Raw genomic sequence first — 27,948 nt, forward strand, 5'->3', positions numbered from 1 at the left:
TTGCGTATCTTTTTTCCCCCCCATTTAGCACCCTCCTTCTCGAGGGCCGAGTCGTCGCGACGGCTTTTCCGAAACAATCCCTTCGACCGGGCCCGCAAGCCTCGCCCTCTTTTCCGGCATTCTTTTTTAAATAGGACTTACCCCCTGCCAGGACGCTGACGCGTCTCTGTGCATTCAGGGGTGCAACCGCCTGGAATGGCGACACTTGTGCCATCGCTGATGAGAATGGTGACAATCGCGGGTTAGACCTGGCGCAGCTTCGCTCGGATTTTTCATACGAACAAGAAGAATATTTTGCACATTTTGGAGTAATGAACATAACGATTAACACGAGAAAATCCAATTAATGTGGCCATACCGCGCACCTTGGATAATGGAACACCTTTTTTTTAATTGAAATCTCTTCTAGGTGTATAGAAACTCCTTCGTGAATTGAGGGTCTTGTCGATCCTTTGAGGACCCTTTTGACATATGGGCGAAATTCATCGATGCGGGCAGGGGATATTCAACCAAACGTCGGACGCGTATATGCGTCTATAGGAAGTAGGTTTAGTAAATTAATTCCCTCCGCAGGAGGACCCGTTGATCGTCGCCAGAATTTTTCATCGGTTTTGGGGGGGATTTTATAGTTGCTCACGTGCTCCGATTTTACTATAAAGTTTATACGGGGGAAAGACAAATTTTCTCAGTCCTAGTGGGAGTGGAGAAAAAATTCTATACTGGAAAAAGGGACGTTCGATATTAATTATTATTTATTTTAGTGGGCATTGGTGGCTTCATCGATCACTGACGTTCCCTCGTTCACGCACTGTTCATTCAGTGTACCAATTTTGCAAGCCTGTCCAGGCCGGGTGCATCGTAATTTCTCGCCGCCATTCCGTAGCGTCTGCGGCGCCGACGTAATGGCCCCAGAAACGGTTCGCGATCGGAGGTCGGCCTCTCCGGATTCGAGCTATCCGACATCCGACATCCGACATACGGTGCTGCACCCATGACACAGAACGGAATGCCAAACGCTGAAGGCTGCGATTCTGCGGTGCATCGGAAACCGTTATGCAGCCTGGCCGATGCATCGGGCCCGGACCAATTGCGTTCGATCGCGTATCGGCGAATCGATCTCCTCGGCTCCCGGGATCGCGATCGACCGGCTCGTCGATTTGACGCCCTTCCTCGCAAAATTGAAAAACGACCTGCATTATGCACCGCTCCTCGGAATCCGATTATCCGGATAAACCTCCGTGGGAAAATATTCTTCACCGCGAATTGAGTCTTGTTCCTTACCTTAAGTTATTAATTTATTTTTTTTGCCTTTCAAGTGATTACAGATTGAAATTAAATTCATTTCTTATTTTTCCTTCCACAAGAGCGATAAATTCAATGGGGTTACAGATAAGTTAATGGATGAATTTTGTTATTTAACTCCTCGGAATCCGATTATCCGGATAAACCTCCGTGGGAAAATATTCTTCGCCGCGAATCGAGTTTCGTTCCTTACCTTAAATTATTAATTTTTTTTTGCCTTTCAAGTGATTATAGATTTTTCTTGAAATCGGTTATTGGGGAATATAATTTATTCGAATGGGTTAAGGGAGTGGAGTTTCGATTTTTTTTTTTTAGAAACGTCCGGTTTTATGGGTAGAATTTCGAAATTCGATTTTCACTGGTGGACGTGTCGGATGAAACCGATGAAGGGAAATTGGGGAGTGTATTGAACCGAGCATTCCGCGTGCATACAGATCGGTCCGATCAAGATTAGTATTGGCAATGACAGCTTGTCGATTTTCCGCCTTCGCTGCGAAATTATCCCGGAGAGCTTGAGCGAGCGGTCGTTCCGCAGCGGAACAGAAGAAAACACCCTCTCGTGGTCGTTGCATTCGGTGTTTTTCTTTGTCCCTTCCTTCCTTTTTTTTTTCTTTTTCCCTATCCACTCGTCTGCCCTACATCCTGCGACGCGGCGGCGGTGCATCTATGCGCTGCACGTAGTACATGCCCGATGTACATAGGCACCGGGGCACATACTGCTTAGAACCACGTAGGTACTACATGCACCGCATTACCCCAGCGAGTCATTATGCGGTAATAATTTAATGGAGATTCATTGCCAAACATCTCTTGCCACTCACGATTCGATCCGTGAATTTAATTTTTTTTGTATTCATCAAGCAATGCTGCCTATCTCAGATTTCATTTAATAATAATTACCGACAGGGATTACATAAGTACGTGCGTTAGATTTTTAAAGAACATAATAATAATAATTTGGGCACATCTCAGAATAATGTGGATGTCATTGAAATGCATTTAATGATGTTACGTATGTAAGGATATAATGTCAACGGAGATTGAATTGGCATGAAAGAAAAAAACGTGAGGGAAGTTCGATTTCGTAAAGAATCAAAGGGATCTGAACCTCGATCGCCATTATTTGTCAGTCGATTGTCACAATTCTTGCAATGCAGGGAGGTGCATGTATTCCATGCACATGGTATGCACATGGTGCATAGGGGCACGTACTACAAGCGCTTTACGCCGGCGACACAATAGTTCGTATGTGTGAATACTGCACATAGGACATATACGTGTGGGAGTATATATATATAATTAATGTAGATGCACGGCCAAGTAGCTACAAGCTACAATGCCTATTTACAGTGCACACAGGACGACACCTGGGAATCGGGTTGGCCGTCGTTTTACCCAGTGCTCTGGTTACCTAACCCATAAATTCGACGCGCAATGCGGATCGAATCGATTCCGGCGTTTTCATCGGAGTTTTCCGTGCCCATTCCTCCGTGGAAATCTCATTTCCCGCGGGGACTCTCGGCAAAGTTCGCGGGACGCATCGGGCACTTTAACACAGGCCGAAGGCAGCTCCACAGGAATCGACCAATCACACTCGACGGTTAAGGGGAAGTGACCACTTACGCGCGCGGCCCAAGGGAAAGTTCCTCCCGAGTCGGCGACACTTACCCGGAACCGGGGCTCCCGCGAAACCGAGTCTAGGGGAAATCGGTTCTAGGGAGAAAAATGCCACCGAAACCATCCTTAAGGGAGGTTCTTCCCTGTTTCGGGGTATTATCGAGCTCTAGAGGGAGAAATTTACCTCTGGATAATAAAATTCGCCCTTTGAGTGGAATTTCGGCGTTATATGCATGTTACCATAATGGCGGCGGTTCGTTACTTGGCTATCCTGCCGGATGTTCGCCGGTCGTACTTTGGTCGGCGCTACCGACTTCCGGTCCCGGAACTGCGGAACCTTCGGCCGTTCTTGAGAGTGGCAAAAAGGAAAATGGATAGGGAAAGGGGAAAGGAAAAAAGCCGGGGAAGTCGCGCGTGGGCGGAAGGAGGCGACCCTCGGGAAAGGACGACGCGGGAGGAACGGTTTGCGGCAATAGCGCTGCCGCGGCCAACCTCGTATCGACCCGGCACCCTCGGGCCTCCATCTTGCCTGGCCCACATACAGACTCGTCGAGCGACACCGTGCTGTGCAACGATGTACAGCGCGGTGCAGCGCGGTGCAGCGGGATATGGAGCGATATAGCGCGATACAGCGCGATACAGCGCAATATGTAACAATACATTACAATAAGCGTAATGCAGCTCTACAATAAAGTGTAGACTGGTGCAGCACGGGGTAATGCATTATGCAACATATTATTAATTTTGGTCAATTTTTTACCAAAATTTACTTTGGTAAATTTGTATTCATTTTTATGCATTGGTACCGACAAACGAGACCATTCGTTATACGTCACTGCGAAAAAGTTTAAATATCGGTAAGAGCGAAGATAACGAAACTGCAGTGCGGCGACGTGGACAAATCCTCCGGGATATAATAAAAGGAGGAAATAAAGTACGTCCAGTGTACTTTCCTCGGGCGAAATGTCTTTTTATACGACGGGGTTTATTGGGTGCTCTCCATTTCGAGTGACATAGGTCATTCTCTTTCTCTCTCGGTTTCGCTTCTTACGAGTGCATGGTCGATATCTCGGAGGACGAAAGACGAGGGATTGAGCAATCACTTTGTCCTGGTGCACGCGACTCTTCCCGGAGAAATTAGGAACTCGAATCGGATAAAGAATCGGTCGTCGATTCCTCGAACTCACCTTGGGAGCACTTACTCTTAATGACCCTTTTATAAGACCCGCCATTACCTCGATCAAATTACCTCGATACAAGAATCATATCTCACGTCATGTCGGCGGAAATATTTTACGGCCAGGGCAAGGTCGGATTTAAGAAAAATCCATAAAATCTCCCTCCGAATGAATGAAACGTATTTCTATAACCTGGGATGAAAATTGGCAATTTTACATCTCGTATTATTTTTAATATTTGTTGGTAGAGTAAGGTTGATGTAGGTATCGGTAGGAATATCGAAAATTAGTTGGGGATGATTTAGATAGTATTCACGAGGGTATCCCGTGGGAGAGATGCTTGAGGAACCGAGATACGTCATTGATGGTTCCTGGTGATTTATCGGCCAGGAAGCAGCGCAATAATTCCGCCCCGGGTAAAACGGAGGAAATCAAGGGAGAGGTCCCAATTCCAGCTGTCCGAATGGATGATCCACGAGGATTAATATTATTTAATGCTCCCGTTCACCCCTGGAACGTGTCGTTAAGTCTCGTTAGCTGATTTGGGAGAGCGATGTGGGTCGACGAACACGATCTCCCGGTGTCGGATCATTTCCTCTCGGAGGGAGACGACGCCGATTGATCCGGTCCAGCGTCTTCGCTGGTGTCCCTTTTAATCCCAGAAGTCGGCCAACTTGGGTAAAGAAATTAAATGTCAATATTTAATTCGAGATAATTTCGAAATAAAAAAAAAATAAAGTCTCGTTAGCTGATTTGGGAGAGCGATGTGGGTCGACGAACACGATCTCCCGGTGTCGGATCATTTCCTCTCGGAGGGAGACGACGCCGATTGATCCGGTCCAGCGTCTTCGCTGGTGTCCCTTTTAATCCCAGAAGTCGGCCAACTTGAGTAAAGAAATTAAATGTCAATATTTAATTCGAGATAATTTCGAAATGAAAAAAAAATAAAACTCGTACTGTTGATATTTAATCATCCATTTAAAATGGGGGGAGAAAATGGTGCAGATTTAGCGGAAACGGAGGAGATCTAGGGTGGTTGTAGAATTTTGGAAAATTCCTCCGGGTCTGGCGAGAGACCTGATTATTGATGGATGCGTTTCCAGCATCCGGGCGGCGCCAATTGATCCGGTCCAGCGACATCTTCGTTCTTTTCAACGGAGGAAGTGGGTCACGACCCCTCTCGAGAGATACGCCCCATAAATGTTCAAGGATGGGAGACAATGTGACGTTCGGCGTCTCTTTTGCCACTTTCCTGGAGAAACGAGTTTCCCCGGTATTTTTCATCCCCACGATGAGACATTTATGCATGATCTTATGGACGGATTGTGCCGATTCTCTGGAGTTAATCACATCTCGATAATTTTAGAAGACGGCCGAATTGAAAAATGTCGATCTAGATAATTTGAGGATTTTTAGGAGAAATTATAATGGAAAATTTCGTCTTGCGCCCATCCGATCGTCGCAGCCAATTGGTCCAGTACTGCATCCTCTCTTGGAGGGCCTTTTTAAGAACGGAAGTGGGTCACAACCCGACTCGAGAAATGGCCCGTAAACGTTCGAGGAGAACAGACACTGTATATAGGTCAGACGTTCAAGGTTCTTGACGTTAACGAAGTTACGTTTCTTCAAGGCTTTTTACGACGGGATTCGAGAAGGAAAGGCTGCGCACTAGGGGAGAGCCCTGAAGAAGGGTCGTCCCTGCCGAGCTGGAAATTCATTCGGTCGTGAATAATTTGTGAAATGCTACACTGAAAAAAAAAAAAAAATTTCATTGAACCGAAGAAATGTTTTTAGTACCAAAGAAATATTTTGTTAATGCAAAGAATAAGTGCCTCAAGTAAACTGGAATACACTGGATGAAAAATCTCTTGGAATGATGACAATTTATTTGAGTTTATTCGAGTCAAATGATTATTCTTCGAATTAACAAAATATTTATTTCGTACTATTTAAAGAGTTATCTCTTTGGTTCAATGAATTTCTTTTTTCAGTACACGTGAGGCATTTCAAAATGTTTCCGGGGAACCTGAGGGAAAATGGAGCAGTTTGTATTCGATAAATCCTCGATATCGGCGGTGATTGGCAATAGACAGGGGTCAGGACCAAATTGCAACCGCCAATTGGATGGGACGGGAAATGTTTGCGAAATCAATTTTACGGGGAAACGCAATCGAGGGAATTCGCGTCCATAGAGCTCCTCGAACTTTAATCCGCGGTCCAATCTTTGAGCCGAACCTTTTTTCGTCCTTTCCTGATTTCTTGGGACGGTGGAGTGAAACGAAGTCGACCGCAGCTTTCGACGATAAGATACCGAAATTGATTTCCCCTCGGATTTCATCGCCGTGCGTTTCATTCCCAGGAGTGAAATTCAGATGTTTTGAAGTCACGTAATCTGGAGCAAATTAAATTCGGAAAGGACGGGTGCAGTCTGAATATTTGTTAAATCCCGGTTTAAATTATATTTTTTTTTTAATTGAAATAATCTCGCCATTCGTCAACGCGAATTTATCGTCTCCATTGCGGTCGACTTATCAAATACGCAATCTCCGACGCAATTAGCCGATTGCTTTTTCATCGACGCAGATCGAAAACACTCGTTCGTCCCCCTTCTCTCCTCTGCGTAAATGGGAAAACTTTTTATAACGTGGAAATCGATTGTAGTCGGTAATGGGAAACGGCGGTAAAAAAATCTCAATCGCCGGATTGGGCGAACGGGGATTCGAATGGAAACTATGAAATTAACTTCATCGAAAAACGTCTACCTAAAAAGGTTGTCTTTCATTCGCATCTCCATTCTAGGTATGTACATGTGTACTTATACTCTTACACCTTGAAACTCGGGAGTCGTTGAAATTTTAATTCGGTTGCCTAAAACCAGCACCTCTACCTTTACGAAATGAACATTTTTCGAATATTCTCTGCTCTAACGTTTCAATAACCGAAAGTTAATGAACGTGAATTCAAAGTAACTCTCGTGCTAATTACGTGTTTTGTGAATTTCGAGTCCCTGAATTTTAAACTCCATACCTTACGTTATAAATTTCACCTCCATTTTGAGACCTTAAATAATTGGCTCGAAATTCTATCGAGGTATTTTATGAACAAAAATACAAATATTACGTCATAAATTTTTACGTCATAAAATGTTACGTGTTAAATTGAAATAAAAATGTATCTTCAAAATAAAGAAAATCCTTCTTTCGGCTCGTCCTTCATCCCTGTATTTCAGAACGCCATCTGTCGCCTGGTTACACCCCATGATCTCTAGGGATCCCTATAACCTCGACCTTTCGACCCGCCCAATTCCCCCAGGACCTCCACCATAGGCATTTTCCGTTCAGGCCTGACCTACTCTCCGATCGGTACAATTTCCACTTCCTCGATGGAAATATTTCCCTGGAAAAATTAATTCGCCAGGTAGGGACTCGTATTTCGGCCCCGTGTACCAAATACACCGCGTACGTACAAAATTGAACCTGCACATAAATCCGGCTTGTAAATTTGGGACAAGTTTATGCACGCGACCTACCTCACCCTTTAGTATTTCAAGAGGCATTTAAATCTCTCTCGCCGTGAAAAGCCTGCTGTGTGGGATATTTCTGAAATTTTTACAGAAACGCGCGACGGGGGTTTACGTATTGTCGAGTATCGCCGAAAGTGCCCGGAGGCACTTTGTCGCTGGACGTAAAAAGAAGAAGAGGAAAATTGCGCCAAAAAAATTCGAGGAACGCCGAGATCTGGGGAAAAGTTTAAAGGGACCGAAAGGAAAGTGTAGAAATCCGCGGTCGATCTTAAAAGTTGGTTTTTTTACCCTGTTTTCAGGGTACGTACCGTGTACAAGGGTGTATATTCAAATGGGCGGGTGTATATACGTGTTTGTATTCGTGACATCGCGTGTGGGAACGCCTATGACCTACATAAGGTGAGGCAGGTTGCTAGTGGCCACCTTGACGGAAGAGAGAGCAACTTTATTGATCTCCGTGTAGGTTTAACTGGTTGCACGCAACTCGGTGGTTTTCAGGGTGGTTGCACGACTGGTCCGAAGTCGGACCGTCACTCTCTTCCGTCTTCCCCTCGAATTACAAACCACGGAATGCGCCGATTACGGTGGCGATCAGCTGATCCGAAGTCAGCCCGGCCCGTCTTTGTCCATTTTTCATTAACGAGTCGTAATTAAATTCCATTAACCGTATTCGCTAATATTCTCATAAATAAGTCCTAATTAAATTCCATTAACCGTCTTTGCCCATTCTTTCATAAATAAGTCCTAATTAAATTCCATTAACCCTCCCAATCGAAATTAAATTTCCTTACTTAGATCTCTAGAATATAAAAATTACCTTCAATCGTTCAACTAATTCTTTTCGATTGTACACGTTTGCCTTGAAAAACGGCTTTCATTATCAGGCGTCGAGGCGCGTCCAGTTTGGCTTTTTATGCTGCTGCTCGGGATTTATAGTGGGAGAATTTTTTTTTATTTTTTCGACATTCGAAAATTATGTAAATAAATGGGGTTCAAATCGAGACTCTCGGTGACTCGGACGTGAATGAGTCGTAACGAGAGGCGTTACGTGCACTTCGACGTGTCCCTATCCCACGTCACTAATCGCCGAGTGTGCTGCAAGTTATGCAAGAGAAGCGAGAACGTAATGACCGCCCAGAGGCTTTGACCTCGAATGGTGGCATTTCGTTGACAGCCAAGGTGCCAAGACGCCATCCACGATGAGAGCTTTTAAGCGCCCACCTAAAACATGCTAATTAACCACGTTCACTCTTAACCTCTTACTACGTGTTTGCCTTTCGCTTCCTGCATGACAAATGAGTTTCTCTTAATGAACGATGGATCCGTGATGTCACCTTCCTTATACTTCCTCGGCACTTGCGCAATGCGCCTCGATTTTAACTTCAATTTCGATCTCATTACCCGTCACGTCTTCCTGCAATTAATTTATGATCTCACCTCTCCTTCGCGGTCTTCGTTCCTTTATTAATCCGTATTACGCTACTCATTGTCAGTATTTTTATACCCCGATGCAAAATGTACGTGTCGCGTTATTTCAATTTTTATTATCATATACGTTCATTGTAATTTTTATACCGGATTGTAAAATGTGCGTACCACGTATTTCGATGCCGATTACAGGATACATTGTCGGGTATTTTTCATTCCGCTGTGCAGAATTCACGTGTCACGCAATTTAACGCTGATTACCGTGCAAGGGTCCTTGAGAATTTCCGGCGGATTTCGGTTTTTCGTGATTCGCCAACCCGAAAGGAGTACTCGAATTAAGCTCGGCACACACCGCGTAATTATCGCTAAGGAAACGAGCAAACCCGGGGACGAGTTTCGCCCGTGAATTAACCCTTTCACTGGCCTTCACCTCTTTTTACACCTTACCGAAAGGTAATTCGATAATCACTGACGACGACTGGTCGGCTTCCTTGATAAAAATATTAGCTGTAGATCGCGTCTAATACGTGCAATCTATTTTTTTTTTTTTTAATACCCCAGGGAAAAAGTCTTTAAAATTACTTAAAATTATGTTCATTAGATATCTCGTCCATTGCATTTCTCGTTTTCAGCATCCTCGTCGTCTTTGAAGCTGGAACACGATGCCGAGAGTTGTGCTGGTCAAAGTCACGTTAACCCACGATTAGAAATCTATTTGGCTCTCGTCCATGACTATTCTCGTTGCGTCTCTTCACCTGAACCTCGTGCTCGGTCTCGGCGTCTATTTTCAGAGATCGCCGAGTGATTCAACCATCCGACTTCCAGACCGGTATTATTACTATAAATCCGCCCCCCCCTTCGAGAAAAAAAAAAAGAAACCATACGGCACGACGTTTATTAATCGCCCGCCTTCCGGCATTGCGATGAATAGGAGAATAAAAAAGAAATGGTAACGTCATCTTGATCGCACTCTGCCGCTCGAAGAGCGGGACATAAATTGTAAGCCGTCTCTTAACATCATTCTCAGAGATTGGAGAATGCATTTCACTTGTCCGGCGATTTTTGACAATGACGTTTCTCGGCCAAAAAAATCGAGGAGCGTAACGGGAAAATATGAAATGATCTGCGATAATCGGTCGCTGATTTGTTTTTTTTTTCTTCTTTTTAAAGGTGATTATCGAATCGCTTCTTCTGAATAGAGTCTATACCGGTACCTGGGTTTCTGTAAAGTGAAGGAGAAATTGTCCAGCCGACTGGTTTTCCGCTTTTGGTCTCTCTGTCGTTCGGGAAAAAAGACCGACTAAAACTGGTCTCACGAGGTGCGCATCCGAAAAAGGAGTCGAAAGGGAAAACGCAGGCCGTAAAATAATCCGCTAAATTATTACCAGGAATTCTCGTCGAATATGGGAAATATTTTTGTCGGTGATTCAGAGATATCCAGCGGAGCGTTCGCTCTTTCTGGAACGAGAGTCTCTGGGACGTATCATCCCGCGTTTAGGTCCCTTTTGTCCGCCGACGTCATTTCCTGGTTTACCGAAATGTAACGAGGTCGCACGTCGAGATGCCGGAACGCTCGCCGAGAGAAACATCTCGCTTTTGTTTTGATTTTCACGAGTCGAGATCCTCGAAATCAGACCGACGGAATATTTCATGACGTCGGTTTGGTCTTTCCAGGACGTAAATAGAGTCGAAGAAACGTCCAGTCTTCGATTTGACGAGTCCGATAATTGGTACAACTCGTGATAAGGATCGACCAGATCGACGTTATGTCAGACGAATAAACGCCGGCCTGGTGAGACGATAAAGCTCACGGGTCTTATCGACTGATAGATGATTTCGCTGGGAGATTTAACCGAATCAAAATGGGATTCATCGGGTGATATCTCGATTCATCATCTTATCTAAGACAGAATCTATCTATGACCAATCTTCGATCTTCGGTCCATCGGGTGATGGATCTCTCCGATCATCCTTTCGCTCGGACTTTCTAAATTGCGGAATCTCCAAGGGCCCGATTTTCATATTTCGCAATTTCTACAGCGACGTTAAATTTTACAGCTGAATAAGAGGAGATTCTTGGAGTGAACTCTTTTTTTTTTCTTCTTCTTTTTATCGGCAAGGATTTCGCCTTACACGTCGATCCGCGGGTCCGATCGGAATTCACTCTATTCGTCGATGGTAATCCTAACCTAGAAATTCCGATGGCACGCAACGCTAGAAGCTCCCCGCCGTTCCCGGGGCGACAGAGAATTGTCGTATGCAAATCCCGGAGTGCATAGCTCGGATTCTAACGCCCAAGGACGCGATTTCCGCGGACTGGTGATTTAACCGGCTCTTTATCACTGACCAGGCATACGTGCGGACCAACGGGAATAATCCATATGCAACAATGTTTCCACTTTTGCTCGCGCGAATTTTTCCACTCTAACGCGAGCCGGCTTCGAGGAAAGTGGAGGATAAACTCCGAGAATTTGAGGTCCTTCTGAAATGAAATCTACACATGATGTATATCGATTCTAATAACGGCAGGGATAACGTAGATGGTTATTCTATATTTTTGAGATTTTTCGAACGGCCTGATTTCGGGTTGTGCAATTCGCGAGGGAAGTTAGGAGGGGCCGACGCCGGGCCGGGGCATTTCCATCGAATCGATCGAACGTTCCTGGACGCGGTCGAGGACGACGGTAAAGGCGGTGTCGAGTGTCCACGGCGCAAATAAATATTGCATTACGCGCGAACGTGACACAACGGGCCCGGGATTGTGCAACTTTGCGCGCACTCGTGTCTTCGCCGAGACGGGTCAATGCACGGGGACCTCCGCCATGGTGCCGTGTCCGCCTACGTACGGTGGGCACCATCGATTTACATGCTCGACCTGGGACGTCGTGGTTTTATATAATTAAAGGGAACACTGGGTGCAACGAAGGACTAAGCGGACGCGACGTGTACTCCAGGGTCCCCGGAAAAGAAAGGATAACGCAGTTGGTGCGGACCATGCTGTCGTAGAACCTTTAATTAATGAAAAGAAAAAAAAGTGTACAAGAGAAGGAAACCGTAGCCAGGGATTTTACATAAGTTGTAGTAGGCTTTTTATAGCACGCGTACCAGAGGAATCCGAAATTTGCAGTTTGGATAACGGTTGTAACGATTAATTCGTGTTCTCCAGTCTTCGACGGCCGCTGGTACCGTTGGAGGCGTCCAAGATGGCGGCGCCCTCCCGCTCGGTATACGTACCTCGCGCTCCGTTTCGGCTCACGTTTCGGCCGTCTGTGAAAGAAAATATGAGAAAGAGGAGCTGAAAGTGCGCGAACGCTAAATCATTTCGAGCGAGGTTGCAGAAAAAGCGGGAGAATGGGTCTCGGGACCGCGCGCTCTTGCCCCGTGAAAGAAACGATGTCACCACACGCTCTTGCATTGGGTCAAGAGCGACCGGTGGCAATGGCAGGGAGGATTCGCTTGCCAACCGAAGCTTCGCTGGTGTGTGCACGGCACGCTCGTTGAATCGCGCTCGATTCAATAAGAGGACGCGTCGCTGCTAAAAGGGAAGCTGACGAGACGCGACCCTACGCCATTTTCTCACCGCGCGGCGTTCACGTTTTCTTGATCTTCGTACGCTCTTCATCGTAATTCCTGGAATCATCGTAATCATCCTGGACACTCTAGACGCACAAACGCACAATTTTTGTTGTCCATTCGAGCTTTATTTAAAACCGCGACGAATTTTACAAATTCTCGATCTACGGAGGCATGTTGGGACCCGATTAATTCGTAAACCTGATACTTGTATAAAATCTACTGTACGTTGTTGGTATACGCGTTGGTTATAGTCCGTGTGTAACTTTCAACGTAAACGTGCGAGTAACCCTCGTGCGGCTCGTCCAGGACGCGAGTTGCAGGTCTGGTTGGCCTGGCGTTCGGTCACGCTTCAGGGCCGACCTTCTTCTCCTTCTCCTTCTTCTTCCTCGCTTCTAGTACGCTACGACCAGTCAACGAACTCTTGATACTCTTGCGTGTATAGCGGCGACCGACTATACCTCTTAACCCGTGCACCAGTGAGAGTAGTGAAACCGGCAAGAAAGTTGAGCCACGTCGTCGTCGCGTCCCCTGTTCCCACTAAACATTTCTGGATTTATTCCGACGCACCGACGTCGTCGAAGCGAGCTCTAAAAAAATGCAAACCCAAGGAAAGAATTTAAACAATTTAATTGAGAAAATTTCCCGGATCATATTTCAGGTCAACGTTTCAACCTCTTCGTCCTTGTCGCTTCTTTTTCGGATTTCCGACGCGCCATTTTTGTCGCTTCGAGACGGATCATCTCTTGGATCTTCCTTTCGAACTCGATGGCGACGAGACTTAAATTCGATGGATTCTAGATGTAGGTTATACCCAGTGGAAGCTGTTATAGCATCCAGCATTGCCTTTAAAGCCTGTGTCGTTACCGTTGCGGTCGTCCAAGAACGCAACCTCGTTCCAAGAAGAGACTTTGATGATCACCGGTGTCCTTCGACTGCGACGTCCTTAATGGGAGATCGAAGTCGAGATCCCCGGAGGAGAGATCACGTCCTCGGAGAGGAAAATTGCTGGAAGGAGTATCTCGTTATCGGAAGAGGGACTGGCGTCGAGAAATCGAGCTCGAGGAAAATGGAAGTGTTCCTCTAAGTGGGTCCGGGATTTTTTTAGAGTATTTTTGAAATTTTTGAAAATCTCGGAAGCGGGGGCTAGGATAATCTTTCGGGCTCCGTTTGACCGGGAGAATCGGGGCCATCGGGGTTTGCCGGATTATATGCGGCGGATCCGCCGCGATTTCGCCGGGGGACCGAAATCCTGGGCAGGAAGGGTCTTTGACTGCGAGCTTTCTATAGAAACTCGGAACCGCCGAGGGACCACCTACGGATTCCCAGGCTTCCACTCGGGATGGATTCTCTCCTAGCTGTCGGATACGACGGTACTATAGTTAGCCTATACTGAGCGAACCCTATAGTTAGCCTGGTGCATCGCCAGGGAATGTAGGAAATCGTAAAGTTATTGTTAAAGCGATCCCCTGGGCGATCTGGAGGCTCCAGATTGGCTCCGAAGAGTTGGACTTCATTTCTTCGCCTCTTTGGCGTGACAAAAATTGGCAAACTTGCGAAATTGTTAAGTTTTCGTTGAAGCAATCCCTTGAGTAATCTGGAGGCTCCAGAATTGCCACGAAGAGTCGGACTTCATTTTTTTCGGCGCGTCGAAAATGAGCAGAATTGCGAAATTTTCAAGTTTTTGTTAAAGCAACCCCCTGAGTGACCTGGAGGTTTCGGATCAGCCACGAAAAGTCAGACCTCGTCTCTTCTACTATTTGGCGCTTTGAAAATTGACGTTAAAATTGCGGTTTGATTTAAAAATCGGACATTTTTGCGAGAACATTGATTTTTTGAGGGCTCGGCAATTTTGTGACCACCGATTGCGGTACGTCGAATTTTTCGGGGGCCGTTTAAATGGCGGGTTCGAAATTTGTAAACATTTTTTGGATTCTTTCCAAACGATCCAGAGCGTTTTGGATCGCGTCGGGCGGAATCACAGTCATCCTGAACCGAGTACAATAAGAGCACGCGTGCGCACCGAGGCGTCCCCGAGGCCTCTATTTATACCAGTGACGCGCAGGGCAGGTTTATAATTGCATCTCGGTGCACCTTCTGGTCTTCCTCGTTGCTCCTCGTCCGAGCAACTCGCCGTTCCAGCCATGCATCGCCTCGACGTATCGATATTTTCCTCGAATGAATTTCCTCCCTGAAGTTTCGAGGAAATTATCCTTCTCTTTTGGTGAAATTTATCACAGTTCATAAAAGGGTCGATAAATAATGGGGGTTGACGATAACGCGGTGGGTACTTTCCGGCACTTCGAAATTACGAGGAAAAGACTCGATGCATTTGAGATGCACCCGTGACGCCTCTCAAGTCGGAACTGCAAGTGCATTAAATGGTTAGCTGAATTGCTCGGTTAATTTGCTCATCCATTAGAGCCGCATTTGCCGGACCTCGAGCATCTCGAACTGCACTGCGACAGTGGGTACTTTACTATGTACTTTCCTTTGCGAGAGCCGCCTCTCTCGAGTCGAGTGGGCGTTTTCGCACCGACGTGCAATTTCCCGCGGAGGAAACTTCGAAGTGCCGGAAAAAATTCCCTTATCGCGTTAACTAATTTTTCCGATCCCTTATATCCGTACCGGGCACCGTTACGAAACGACGGATCAATTAAACGAATCGACTTTAATCTTGGCAAAATTTGTTAACGAGAAAGTATTCGATGCGATTTTTAATATAGGTGATTTTTCAGGTTCAAGTTCACCGGCGATGAAAAATCGGAATGAAAGGGATGATTGACTAACAATGATTTTTCGACTCGAGGTTAATGTCGACGGAATGTGCGATTCCACGGAGTAACGTTCAACTATAATGATATGGCCGATGACGTTTGCGCCGAGTTCGTATCTCTCGTCAGAATCCTCTTCGGCGTTGACACATCTGGGTCGTGATGCCTGACGACGCGAGAGAGGGAGTGAATAAACTTCAATTGTCAAATTTACCGCAATTATCCTTGGCCGCAATCGCGACTCCCGGAATTTCCTGACACTCCCCTGCTTCTGACGGGACGTCGTGTAAAGTCATTGCCAGCTGCCAAGAGGCCTTTAATCGACTAATGTGCCGACTAGCAATTGTCTTTATTTTATTTAAGAGTGGCAATTAAGGGAAGCTTAAAAAGCGGCATCTTTCCCCCCGCGTCCCACGCAGCCAGATAATCCTCTGAAATTCTTAATTGTCTCATTTCGATAGAGATGCATTGATAGAGAAATATCTTGGAAATTCCTCGCGACTCTTATCATACTCCAGAATGTAGGGATAACCGAGTAATCTTTATTCCAAGTGGAGGGTCCGTTCTTTTTTCTTTTTCGCCGCATCTTAGTCGGCAACGGGGTCCCCTCGAAAATGCTCCAAGTGTTAAGAATAAACGACAATTGTTAAATTGAGCGGAATTATCGTTGACCGCAATCGCGAGTCCCGGAATTCCTCGATTAATCTCGCGCTCGGGGAACAGCATCGCCCTGTAAACTTGTAAACCGCTTTCCGACTGCGAGCTCTTTAATTCACTAGTAACTCGTAACTCGACCTGTGCTCATCCTCGAGCACAGTTCGAGATTCGAGTTTCCTCGCTTTCCAGCCTCCATCTTCCCCCTGGAATTAAGAAATTAATTATTCCCCGAAGACCGTCTCGAGAGTAACTGGGAATCATTAGCGAAATAATTCCTTACATTACTGATACCGTTCTATCTACAGTTTGAAGCGGTAACTATTGTTTGAATAAATTTTCACAGCAATTTCGAGATACGAGTTTCGCTTCTCAGCCTCCATTTTCCCTCCGGGATTAAGATACTAATTATTCCTCGAAGCTCGTCTCGGGAATAATTGAGATTTATTATTAGCGAAATAATTCCTTACATTACTGATACCGTTCTATCTACAATTTCGAGTGGTAACCATTCTTTGACCAAATTTTCACAGAAATTTCGAGATACGAGTTATCTCGCTTATCACCCTCTATCCTCTCGCGGTAAGGAATTAATTATTCCGTAATCATGGTTTTTTTTTCCTTTTTTTTTTTTAATTTCAAGCCGAGATTGCGTTCTCCACTGACGTCACGCGTCAGCCCGGCATCGTCACGTCTCGCATACGCAGAATTTGCCTCGACGAATTCTGCCACCCCGACTGCGCCATGATCGGGCATTCGCGTGCGAAATCACGTGCCTATTTGGCACACGCGTGCAACGAGTGCATAATCGCCCAGGGAAGGCGTGCACGTAAAAGTACAGCCAACGTCGAGACCGTTATTCAGCCTACGCGCAGCCTCTTCGTCGTTCCTCTCCAGGGCGTTTCGAGAGCGACAGTAATTCAAGAAACGAAAAAAAAAAAAATTGTATTCACAACGTTACCCATCTAGATAGTCCTTACTAAGACTGCTCCAAAAATGAGTACGATAAAAAGGAGATCGATTAAAATTAATCGCAACGAGCGCTGAATAAAAACGAAGCCTATTTTGAATAAAAATGCAGCATGTTTTATATAAAAATGCGGCATGTTTTGGTAGACATTTCGGCCGTTGTTTTCTTTCGAGGTGTAACCGCGCAGAAAATAAAAGTCTCGTTAGAAAGTCGGACCCCGTCGAGAGGGTTTTTAAAAAGGCAGCAAGGTCCAGGTAACGAGGGCTCATTTACATACTAACGAGAGGAGCTCTAGGAAGGTCTAGGTTCCGGAACGTGTGCTCTGCATTTAGCGAGCGACGACCTCGTTGATCCTTGATATCGCCGGCGACGTCGGATGCACTGTGCGGATTTAATTTCTCGGTGATAATTTCCCGTCCGCACAAAGCATAATTCCTCCGAAATCCCATCGGCCCGTGCATCCGGCTCTTGCCGAGAAGATTTCCAGATTTCGTAAGCCTGCTTTTTACGGGGTCGGATCTTATCGGCCAGGGCTTCCTTTTCTCCATTTTGGTGAACTCTGCGGAACGGAAGACCGCCCCAGTTTCCTGTTCCAGAGACTTGAAGAATCCAAAACTCTCTACCTACCTGCACCCGTAAATTGGCGTACATAAATGCTGGTATTGAAATTGATTCGATATATTAAAGGTTCGTCTCATTTCTCCTCTTGTAAGAATTTTTCGTCGGATGTAAAAAAGAAACAAACTCTAATAATCTTCATCAATTTCGTGGGAGGCCCTTGGTTTGTGTAGGTCGGGTTAAATATTCCGGGAATGATTCGCCAGGGCTGAAGGCGTGAAACACGCGTCTGGTGCGAACTTAAGTGGGACACTGGATTCTCGGACACGCACACGGCGACCCATTAATTAATAATAATCCTTCCGGCAGTCGAGGATGACCGAACGGTGACGCCCCACAATGCCGAGGTCCATGGGCCAAACGAAGTCGTGATTCAACTGACCCGGGCATTCAGATCCAATCCGAAGTGCCCCACTCGTTTCAGCCTCCTCGAGACCTCCATTCAGTCGAGGTGGAGGTTAACATCGGCTGCGAAATCGTAATAAAATAGAGCGGAAGGAAAGGGAAGATCCGTTCACCATACGGCGGACTATTTTCGTCGCGACTTCTTTGGCGGACCCTGAAACGGGAACAAAGAGTGACGGACAAATCGACCGGGATTTTCTGCGACGTTGGTGGGCCCTTTCTTCCTCCGGAAGAGTAAACGGAGGTTCCCATGCGAGCGACTCGCCCTTCCGTTTCAGACGGTAATGGCCGGATTGTCCCCCTCCAGATGAAGGGCCGGACGTGTCGCGCGAGGACGGGACTCGCTCTGGATTATTTAAAAGTGCCTTTACGCGGCTTCGTCTCAGCCTCTTCCTTGACCCTCGATGGCTGAAAGCCACCGGATCTGCTCTCGGAGAGGAGACCGGGATCAATGCTCCGCCTCTGCCAAAGTTGGGGCATATTCTTGGCCGAACTTCGGCGAAGCGCACCACGTCTCGAGGACTCACAAATACACCCTCACCGAAGAATTAATTTCGTTACTTTCGTAGATTTTATTTGACCTTTTTACTCCCTTGCGAGACGACTGATCCTACTGGAAGGGCACATATAAAATTCATACTTTCAATGCTTGCAGTAAAATTATCAATTTCACGCCTCCGATGGCGGAGACGGGATGGATCCCTGAAAGAATTTATAAGTTTACGATGCCGCGTTTTAATTCGGCGAGATTATGAAAGGAAATCAGTATACACTTGTGATCTACATTTTCCTCGTGAATCTGTGAGATTTATTTGAAAATGTACCACGTGCGAATGAAGCTTTCGATGAGGGTTATAAAATTACAATGTTTTTTCACGGTGCGCACTTGCACCCGTGTCACCGGAATAAATTATATTAAGAATATCTGCGATAACATTTTAGACCAGTTATCAAGATGAACGTAATGTCCGATGTACGTAATGAGACGATAACTGTTCATTGACTATTTTTATGTCTCCTCGAGAGTCGGAAATAGACGTGGTGTCAACGTGAGCGTCATCGCCGCGATCGGTTTGCGTTGTCAAACGAGTTGCATTAAACAACTTGCATACACCGCAGCAATGCGGTCTGAACGATGTTAGTGCATAAACGCTGTTTGCGCATTTCCCGCTGGGAAATGACGACCTCGGCGAAACGACGTCCCATCGAGAGAGTCCTGGACCGGGGTACTCGTAGTTCCGGTCGGTCGCAATTTGCATAGACATCCCGCTCTTACCCAACGTGTTTAATAACAGGCCAGTAAAAATAGACATGTCTCGATGAGGACGTCATCGATTGCAGGATTTACCCGCGATTTGGCTGTGTACGTGAATTTCGCGTGGGAGTGTTCGCACACCTTGACATTACGAAACTGTTTTGGTAGCTTAGGTGCCGCTCCAGGGTCGCACTTTACCATGTGATCAATTTATTCCACGATCCATTGACATTGACATCGATACGGGACTCCGAGATTTTCCCACGCGATTCCTCCAAATCCGATTTTTACTTAGAATACTGGATTATACTAAGAACTTATTCCCAAGTAATCGTATGATAGTTATTTTATTCCCTAATTTTTACAGCTTATTATTTTCAGGTTTTCAAGTATCTTCTGTGATGGAGATTATTTTTTAACCACTCGTTGGATGATAAATTAACGGAGTTAAAGCCATATCTCGAGCCGATCGTCGTCGAGCTCGCCTTTCGAGCGGCTTGTCATTCCCTCTTATGCAACCGAGGCGAGTGCAAAGAATAATGCATCTTGTCCTTGATTCGACGGATTCGTGTGAAGGCTTGTCCGTGCGTGCACTTAGGAGCAAACGTGTGAACAAGAGTGCAGGCCTCTTCGGGGTTCTCATACGTGACGCCTCACGAATGGCATATAGTGATTCATCGAGTCCTCCACATAGTCGCTCTTAAGCACTTGAACTTCAATTGCTGGGTCATGAATTGGTCGCTCGTCAGGGTCGCGACGACGTATTCGAGGCGTCCCTTCGCTTCAGCGTCCGATTTTAGCGGAATAAAAAGTTTCAGCCGAATAAAAGAAAGAAATTAATTCCACCTTTCTTACCGTATTTTCAATTTCAGAAATGCGGATACGTATTTGGCACGTTTAATTTCGACGATAAGGTGGGAAACGACATTCGCTCTTCGGCGTCTAATAAAGTCAGTCGCGGGCTCGAGACAAATGACAAAGCTATCGCGTAGGATCGCTCGAACGAGTGCTCGGTGCTCGTAATTTCCCGCAATTCCTCGGTTTGAGCATACTCGGTATCACCAGGGAACTGCAAAGCTGCTCGCGAGGCGCGCTTTAATCTGACAATTAGCTTTGCTAATTACACTTATCTCGTATCGGTTACGATTTTACGAGTTCTGTTTCTCCGAGACACTCGGGTCGGAACATTGAGATATAGGGAGTATTATCGCAGTGGCTTTTTTCAACGCGTGTCAAAGACGAGATTTATTAATGAATCTACAGGAATTCGAGGCGCCGTCTATACAAAATCGTGTGTAAAAGAATTCAATCGATTCCTCTCCTATTAATTATTCTATTAAATTCCAACAGTTCTTAATAATTAATTATCAGTCTTCCCTCCTTCCGGGGTTCATCAATGAGTCGAAGACCTCGTATTTCTAACTTTAGTGCCTACCGTTTAATTTTACCCTGGTTTTAGATCCTGCAGGCGTAAATCAGAGCCGAGGAGCACTAAAGCGTGTGCACGTACACGTAAAGGCGTACTTTTACCTGGCAATTTCGCGCGCGAGTAAAGTCAAGTTCGCGTACCTGAAGCGAACGATGAACGGATAATTATTATGCACAGAGGACGGACTGGCATTACGAGGGCAGTCCAGGGGATGGACTTTAAGCTCGAACGTGTTTGCAGTCGCTCGATTTGCACGTGATTACGCGGAAGTGTAATTTTCATTTATTATTGCTCGTCACGTGGAGTAGGTACGGAGTCCCGGAAAGGAGAATCGGAATACTCGCTCGTACATTACCCGATTTTTTTTTCCTTTAATAATCTATAATTACCGTTGACAGAAACGACCCTGTATTCTTATCGAGTGTTGGATAGCATTTAGAGATTAAGCTTTTTAACGGCCGCGATAAGAGGGCAAAGAATAATAAAGTAAAGGGGGAGCAGTGATTTAACGAGCCTTTCCGGAATACTCAGACCTCGTTTAGCTTGGCCACGTTCAAGGGCACGGACTTACCTTCGTTTAATCGAAATAGGTTGGGGCCGATAAATGATCCCCTTATCGAATCGTTCGGCTTATCAGCCACGATGGAGACACACAACCTGGCGCACATAGACGATTGCGGACCGCCGACCAGTTAAAGTGTCGGAAATTGGAAAGTTAATTATTCCTACTTAATCTGGCCCACCGATTTCGACGTGATACGGAAATAAATTCCGAATAATTAATTTCGTTCGTCCCTTTATCTTCCCTTTCATCTAAATATTGCCATTACTTTGTATTAGTCAATCGGTCACTTTTATTGGAGCGAATGACGAACACGCGCACGTGACGGCACTGGGACTTATTAACAAATTGTTATGGCATGCAATTGGCTGCAACAGCGAGTACAATGTTGTCAATTGCACGTTATAACATGATGAGAGATTATCAAACGAACTCGGAGATAAACACACCTATTATTCCCTTGTGTACTTAATATTTACACGACTTATTCCTCGCGAGACGATCGAGGGCGTGCATTAACAACCCGGTCGCCGACGAATGGTACTGCAATGGTACACGTTGAAGCAAGAAGTGTAATTTCTCGGTAACTATTTACTCATACCCCTGCTTCCTCTATAATTTCAAAAAATAATTAAAACGGCATCTCGACCCGACGTCACTTGCGTTTTATTCTTAGGGAGTCTCGGGTTCCCTCGAATTATGCAATTTTCTTATCCAGAGCGTGCTGGCGAAATGCCTGCGCAATGTCAGCGTAATACCCTGCGCAATGCCGGCGTAATGCCCTCGCAATGCCGGCGTAATGCCCTCGCAATGCCGGCGTAATGCCCTCGCAGAATCGCAGCAATTCCCCCGCAATGCGGCCCGAAATAGAGCCGGCTTTTCTATTTTCGGAACCCTGGGGGTAAACGCGTACTCGCCGGGTGCGAGCACAATGAGGACGACCTCGATGTAAGTACCGAGTACCCAGGACTGACCCGCCGCAACATATCTTTTATGGGCCGTACAAAACCACGTGGAGCATCGAAGAGACCGACCGGCGTCTCTCTCGCTCTCATTGGAGTCTCCGGAAGGAAGAGAGAGACGCCGCGAGGGAGGAAAGAAGAATGGGCATCCACCGTTCGCAAGACGACTGCACTCGGCTCGAATGAGCTGCATCTTACGAATCTTGACGTCACGTCGAGAAACATTCGACAGGGTCGTGGGTTGTTTTGCTTTTTCTCGACGCAGTCGGAAATAGACACCTTTCGACGTGGCCTCACACTGAAAAGAATACAGACGGTGCACTTCTGTTATTTTATACTTCTCTTGGTTCTTTTAGTATATTTGATTTTTTTTCTTTTTCTTTCCGAAATGCATCTACAAAGGGGAATTGTATACCCGTTTCTTCGCCGGCAGTTTTCGAGCGACGTGGGGCGTCATTTTTGACGTTCTCGGCCGCTTTGGGGATATGAACTTTTCGGGAAGCTTTTTGAAAGTGGATACGGTGCATGTTTTGCAGAGGGACTTCCGGAAGGCCGCCAATTATTTTTCAGGGAATATTTCTGACCCGATGACGTGCTCGGAATCACTCGGGATCATCGGGTGTTCGGCTTTCCTTTATGCGCCGCATTCGAAAATAGACATTTTTCGACGAAGCCGTTTCTCTTCTTTATGGAACGCCTCGGGATTTACTCGGCCCGCCTTTGGAACGAATACTAGGTTGAGCAAACCGAAGTCTCCCTACGAGTTTCGAGAGCAGCCCAAAGATGCATGCTAAAATGTTCGATACTTCTACGTAGAGGAAAAGTTAAAGGACTTGTCCAACTTTCGGAAGTGTCCTTGCAAAAGTTGATTCTAGGGCGGATCTGAAGGGATATAAATCCTTCCTTCAGGACTGCAAAAGTCTCTTGACGTCAACCCAGACCAGTCACTGCACAATGCAGCAGGGACGTCAAGACGAAAAATATTTGCAGCTGCCTTATCGTTCCTCGGTACACTCGGCAATAGGCACCTTCCTTATTTTTATTTTTCAACAATTTTCCCTCGACTTTTATGACGTGCAGAGCAGAGCCGCGCTTCTCGATCCGATATGCAGTTTACAATTTCCAATCTTCCTATCGCCTAGTTCCAACTGCCGTCGGCATTTTAGAGGGGGAAGATAAATACTAAAAGTGTTACGCAGCTCGGCAGTTTATTTGCAATAAATCGGGAGGCTCGATTAATGTGCTTTTCTGCACGTAAACGTTATTTGGAATTTCGATCCGCCCAGAAGTGAAGTGCCGAAGAGAAGCACGCATAGTTTAATCGAAAACATAGATTCTGGCTGAAATAACGAGGTGTGTCCGCGAAGTATCGATTCCACGCATATATACACCCTTATATACACATCTATAAACGAAACACGTGCCTGGGATCCTTCACGTGGAAATATAAATAAACTGCAGCCTGCAATTATGGCCTTTCCAATAAACTCGCGCATATCCACTCTCCTCCGGCTATTTGCAATGTTATCCTAACCTCAATTCGAGACTTGGAATTCATGCAAGGGTTCCCTTCGAGCAAGGCACTTAACCCGATTCTCGAATGTGTCATTTTTAAATAATTCTTGCATCCGCCTTTTCTTTCTACCCTGATGGTGTACGTTTAAAAAAAAAAAGAAAAGGAAAAGATGTCCGAAGTACGGAGTCATCCGCCGACTTTTTTCTTTGGTAAACCAGGAATCTTCTGACGAGGAAATTCCCTCTAGCCGTACACGAGAATTAAAACGAAAATAAATAAAAAAACATATACATACGTCATTTTTAATTCATATCGAGAATAGAAACGCAGTCATGATTTTTATTCTGCAATGTTTGTAGGGAATTGGATTGCGGAGGGCATGGAAAATGTTTTTTTTTACGAGGGAATCAATTTTTCCAGGTGGACGTAACGCCTCGTTGCCACGCTCGCGTTGTATGGGAACGAGCTCGTTGCTCGGTACGTGGTCTCGGTGCACGGTGTGCACTCGCGTACGTCGGTGGTGAGCTCACACGTTTTTACACGTTTTACCCAAGTACGATCGCAGGCAGCACGAGAGTTCTCTCACCCCGGAACGATACCCTAGACTATACGGCGCCCACGCCATCCTATATACTCCTAAGTGCCAACCATACAGTAGCCATTATCCGACAAAGCACATCACCCTTTGGAATGAGGTCTCCTTTAATGCGGACCCTGCGATTCCAATGAACGACACGAAAGGGGCGTACTTTTCGAATCACGATATGCAGAAAAAAACAAAATTAGAAAAAAAATTCTCGAAAAAGAACGCGAACAGTCCATAACGCTGCGTGACTACGAAATTAAGTCATACGTTCGTATATCGATATTTTTTAAGCCTTAATATTTTTCAATTTCATGTTAGATCAGTCTCTTCCTGGTTGAAAAGAAAAAAAAAATGGGTTACAGAGAAATAAAGGCGGAAGCCGGTACGACATATTTTCAGCGACTGATAAGGGATGCCGCTGACTCGCGCATACGTAATCGTGCGTACGAGCCTTACACTATTCTCTTACTCATTGATAGTACAATTAATATTCAGCAGCCGAGCTCGTTGACGAGGGCTTCTGACTTTTGATAAGGCCACTATGAATTCATTCATTCATTGCTCTCGTTGGCTTTCCAAATATTTATATCGAGTCTTATCAGGAGTGGGATTGCGTCCTCGGATTCGCGTAATTCAGAAATCCGCGATCCTGGAATCCACTTGGATCATGTTTGAGGAAAGAGCTGTAAATACTGAGAAAAAAAGGTTAGATATGATAAGTGGTAAATTTTTCCTTTCTTTTTTTTTCTCTCTTTAGTAAAATTACTTCCTGCGCTATGCAGACTCTATGTGTAACGATACTCGCTGGGCACGCAAAGTCATACTCGGAAGATCGATCGAGTTTGATAAATAATGGCCCCGCTGCGGATTTTTATGGTTATCGCGTGTCGAAGCTTTTCCTTGAGCCATTTCCCACAGTATCACCAGAGCTCGCTGCAATAAACGTGTCTCTGCAGTCATTATCATTCATTCCACCGGTGCATCTAATGCATGTATGGAGCGCGTCAAGCAAAGAACTCGTTTAATATGGATCGACTTCTTTGGTCGAGAATTGTTCGAAGGAACCACTTTAGAGCCCACTAACCCCCGTGCCAATCGAGATGGTGATTACAAATATACACTCTCATATCGCGTTGCTGATTTCTAAATCCTCTAAAAATTTGTTAAAGTAATACTTCAATGCTGCTGCTGTTGATAAATCGTCCGAACAGATTTTTGACGGCTTTGATATAATATTTTAATGGTTTATATGTATTTTTCTTGTTGCAGAGCGATCCCAGCACGGCGTTCCTGAGGGCAGCCAGGGCGGGGCAGCTGGAGAAAGTTTTAGAGTATCTGGAATCGGGGGTTGACATCAACGCGTCCAATGCGGTGAGCAGATATTTAAAAAACAGAAAAGGGAGGCCACGCATGTTTAAATCACACGCCAGGGTAAACGACATCCAAGCTCTTCACGCGAATTAGGCAGTTCGTCGCCCCTCGTTAGCGAGATGCGTACGCGTGAATTCGAGCTTCCTCAAAAGACTCGCTCTGCCGGCATCGACGAGGAAAGGATTGAACCTAGGGTTGGAAAGTGGCCCCGGGAAGGGATGAAAGGATTGTACGCGTGCAACATGGTTCGAAACACCCACAACATTTAGTACATCAAAGGCTAACCGAGGATTTCGTAAATTGCCGCGCCTTAAATGATTTCGTCGTTAATCTGTTGGGGAGCAGCAGGGAAGGAAACCTTCGGACCCCCCGGATGAAAAATGAAAATATTTACTGATTCCTAACGAAGCTCGACATTATTCCACCCTAACGGGTTCTGTAGATAGAGGCCGGATATTTATTTTTTAATTATTTTTGTTAGGGTTACTTAGGATATGGGGGTGTAATTTAATTAATTCGGAATACTGAAACGTGACGACTCCTTTGCAGAACGGATTGAATGCTTTGCACTTGGCTGCCAAGGATGGCCATTTGGAGATCGTCAGGGAGTTGCTGACGAGGGGGGCCATTGTTGACGCCGCCACGAAGAAGGGAAACACGGCTCTGCACATAGCTTCCCTTGGTAGGTGATCCTTGTTTCCGTTGAGTAATTGCAAGAGTAATCAGGGGTCCTTATCGAGAATCTATGTTTCAGCTGGACAAGAGGAAGTCGTGCAGCTACTTGTTCAGCGTGGGGCGTCCGTGAATGCACAATCGCAGAATGGATTCACTCCCTTGTATATGGCTGCTCAAGAAAACCACGATTCCGTCGTCAAGTTCCTGCTTAGTAAAGGCGCTAATCAGACCCTTGCAACAGAGGTGCGATGGATGGATGATGATAAATAAACCATCAAACTCTGCTATGGAGTTCCTCGCACTGTGTCGATATTTTTAATTTATTTATTCATTTTCATTCAGGATGGTTTCACACCTCTGGCTGTGGCTATGCAACAGGGTCACGATAAAGTTGTTGCCGTGTTGCTGGAAAGCGATACCCGTGGTAAAGTTCGATTACCGGCACTCCATATTGCCGCGAAGAAGGACGACTGCAAGGCTGCGGCGTTGCTCCTACAGGTAATTGTTACATTAATTGGCGCGTTATAAATAGACTGAAATAAGTATTAATTATTGCGGGAAGAATCCTGTAACAGTGGTATTAAGTGACAAAGGTGGTAACTCAATATTCACTCATATTTTTTTTTTGCAGAACGATCACAATCCCGACGTGACGTCGAAGAGTGGATTCACGCCGCTCCACATCGCCGCTCACTACGGCAACGATCGAATCGCTTCCTTGCTCTACGATAAAGGAGCGGATGTCAATTTTGCGGCAAAGGTAAGATTCACTGGTCTATTGGAAACGAGCTAAAGACGGGAAATTGCCTTCGTCGCCGTGCTACTGATTTTCAAATTTCTTTTAGTTGCAGATATTTTATAATAATTCAACGTTCTGCCTAATTTTCAGCACAACATTACGCCGATGCACGTGGCAGCTAAGTGGGGGAAGATCAAGATGGTGAATCTCCTTATGAGCAAGGGTGCTAATATCGAAGCGAAAACGAGAGACGGCTTGACGCCGCTTCATTGCGCCGCCAGGTCTGGACACCACGAAGTCGTCGATATCCTCATAGAAAAGGGAGCGCCGATTGGCTCGAAGACGAAGGTTGTCGATGGACTTGATGATAAAGAGATCATTAAAATTAGTGGAGATCCTAGAATGGGTCGGGTTAATTTGAGGTAATGTTTCCTCTTGCAGAACGGCCTTGCACCGCTGCATATGGCCTCTCAAGGGGACCACGTGGATGCTGCAAGGATCCTGCTGTACCATAGAGCACCTGTCGACGAAGTCACCGTAGATTATTTGACCGCTCTCCACGTGGCAGCCCACTGTGGCCACGTGCGAGTTGCTAAACTCTTGCTTGATAGAAACGCCGACCCCAATGCCAGGGCACTCAATGGATTCACGCCTTTGCACATAGCTTGTAAGAAGAACAGGATAAAGGTCGTCGAGCTCCTGCTTAAGCACAAGGCCAGCATCGAAGCTACCACCGAGGTGAAGGAACTTTTATGTGTAGAAATGTTGAGGCTAGGAATCAGATATCATCAGTTATTAGCAGCATATAATG

General features: G+C 45.8%; 1 protein-coding gene across 9 annotated transcripts in view; it reads left to right on the forward strand.

Annotated features, from left to right (window-relative positions):
- LOC105697544 (ankyrin-2) overlaps nt 1-27,948 on the forward strand; it is an 87,605-nt gene that overhangs the window by 10,337 nt on the left and 49,320 nt on the right. For all 9 annotated transcript variants that reach the window (XR_001103843.1, XR_001103844.2, XR_001103848.2 and 6 more), the window contains exons 2-8: nt 25,622-25,723; nt 26,273-26,405; nt 26,478-26,641; nt 26,741-26,896; nt 27,030-27,158; nt 27,288-27,485; nt 27,579-27,875. Coding sequence is in view for 3 of the 9 variants with exons in the window: in XM_012420910.2 (XP_012276333.1) it covers nt 25,622-25,723; nt 26,273-26,405; nt 26,478-26,641; nt 26,741-26,896; nt 27,030-27,158; nt 27,288-27,485; nt 27,579-27,875 (1,179 nt within the window). In the remaining 6 variants the exon portion in view is untranslated. The remainder of the gene's footprint in view (nt 1-25,621; nt 25,724-26,272; nt 26,406-26,477; nt 26,642-26,740; nt 26,897-27,029; nt 27,159-27,287; nt 27,486-27,578; nt 27,876-27,948) is intronic.

The sequence above is a fragment of the Orussus abietinus genome, unplaced genomic scaffold (genome assembly GCF_000612105.2).
Source record: "Orussus abietinus isolate OABI.00-Male unplaced genomic scaffold, Oabi_2.0 scaffold39, whole genome shotgun sequence".
Classification (NCBI taxonomy): Eukaryota; Metazoa; Arthropoda; class Insecta; order Hymenoptera; family Orussidae; genus Orussus; species Orussus abietinus.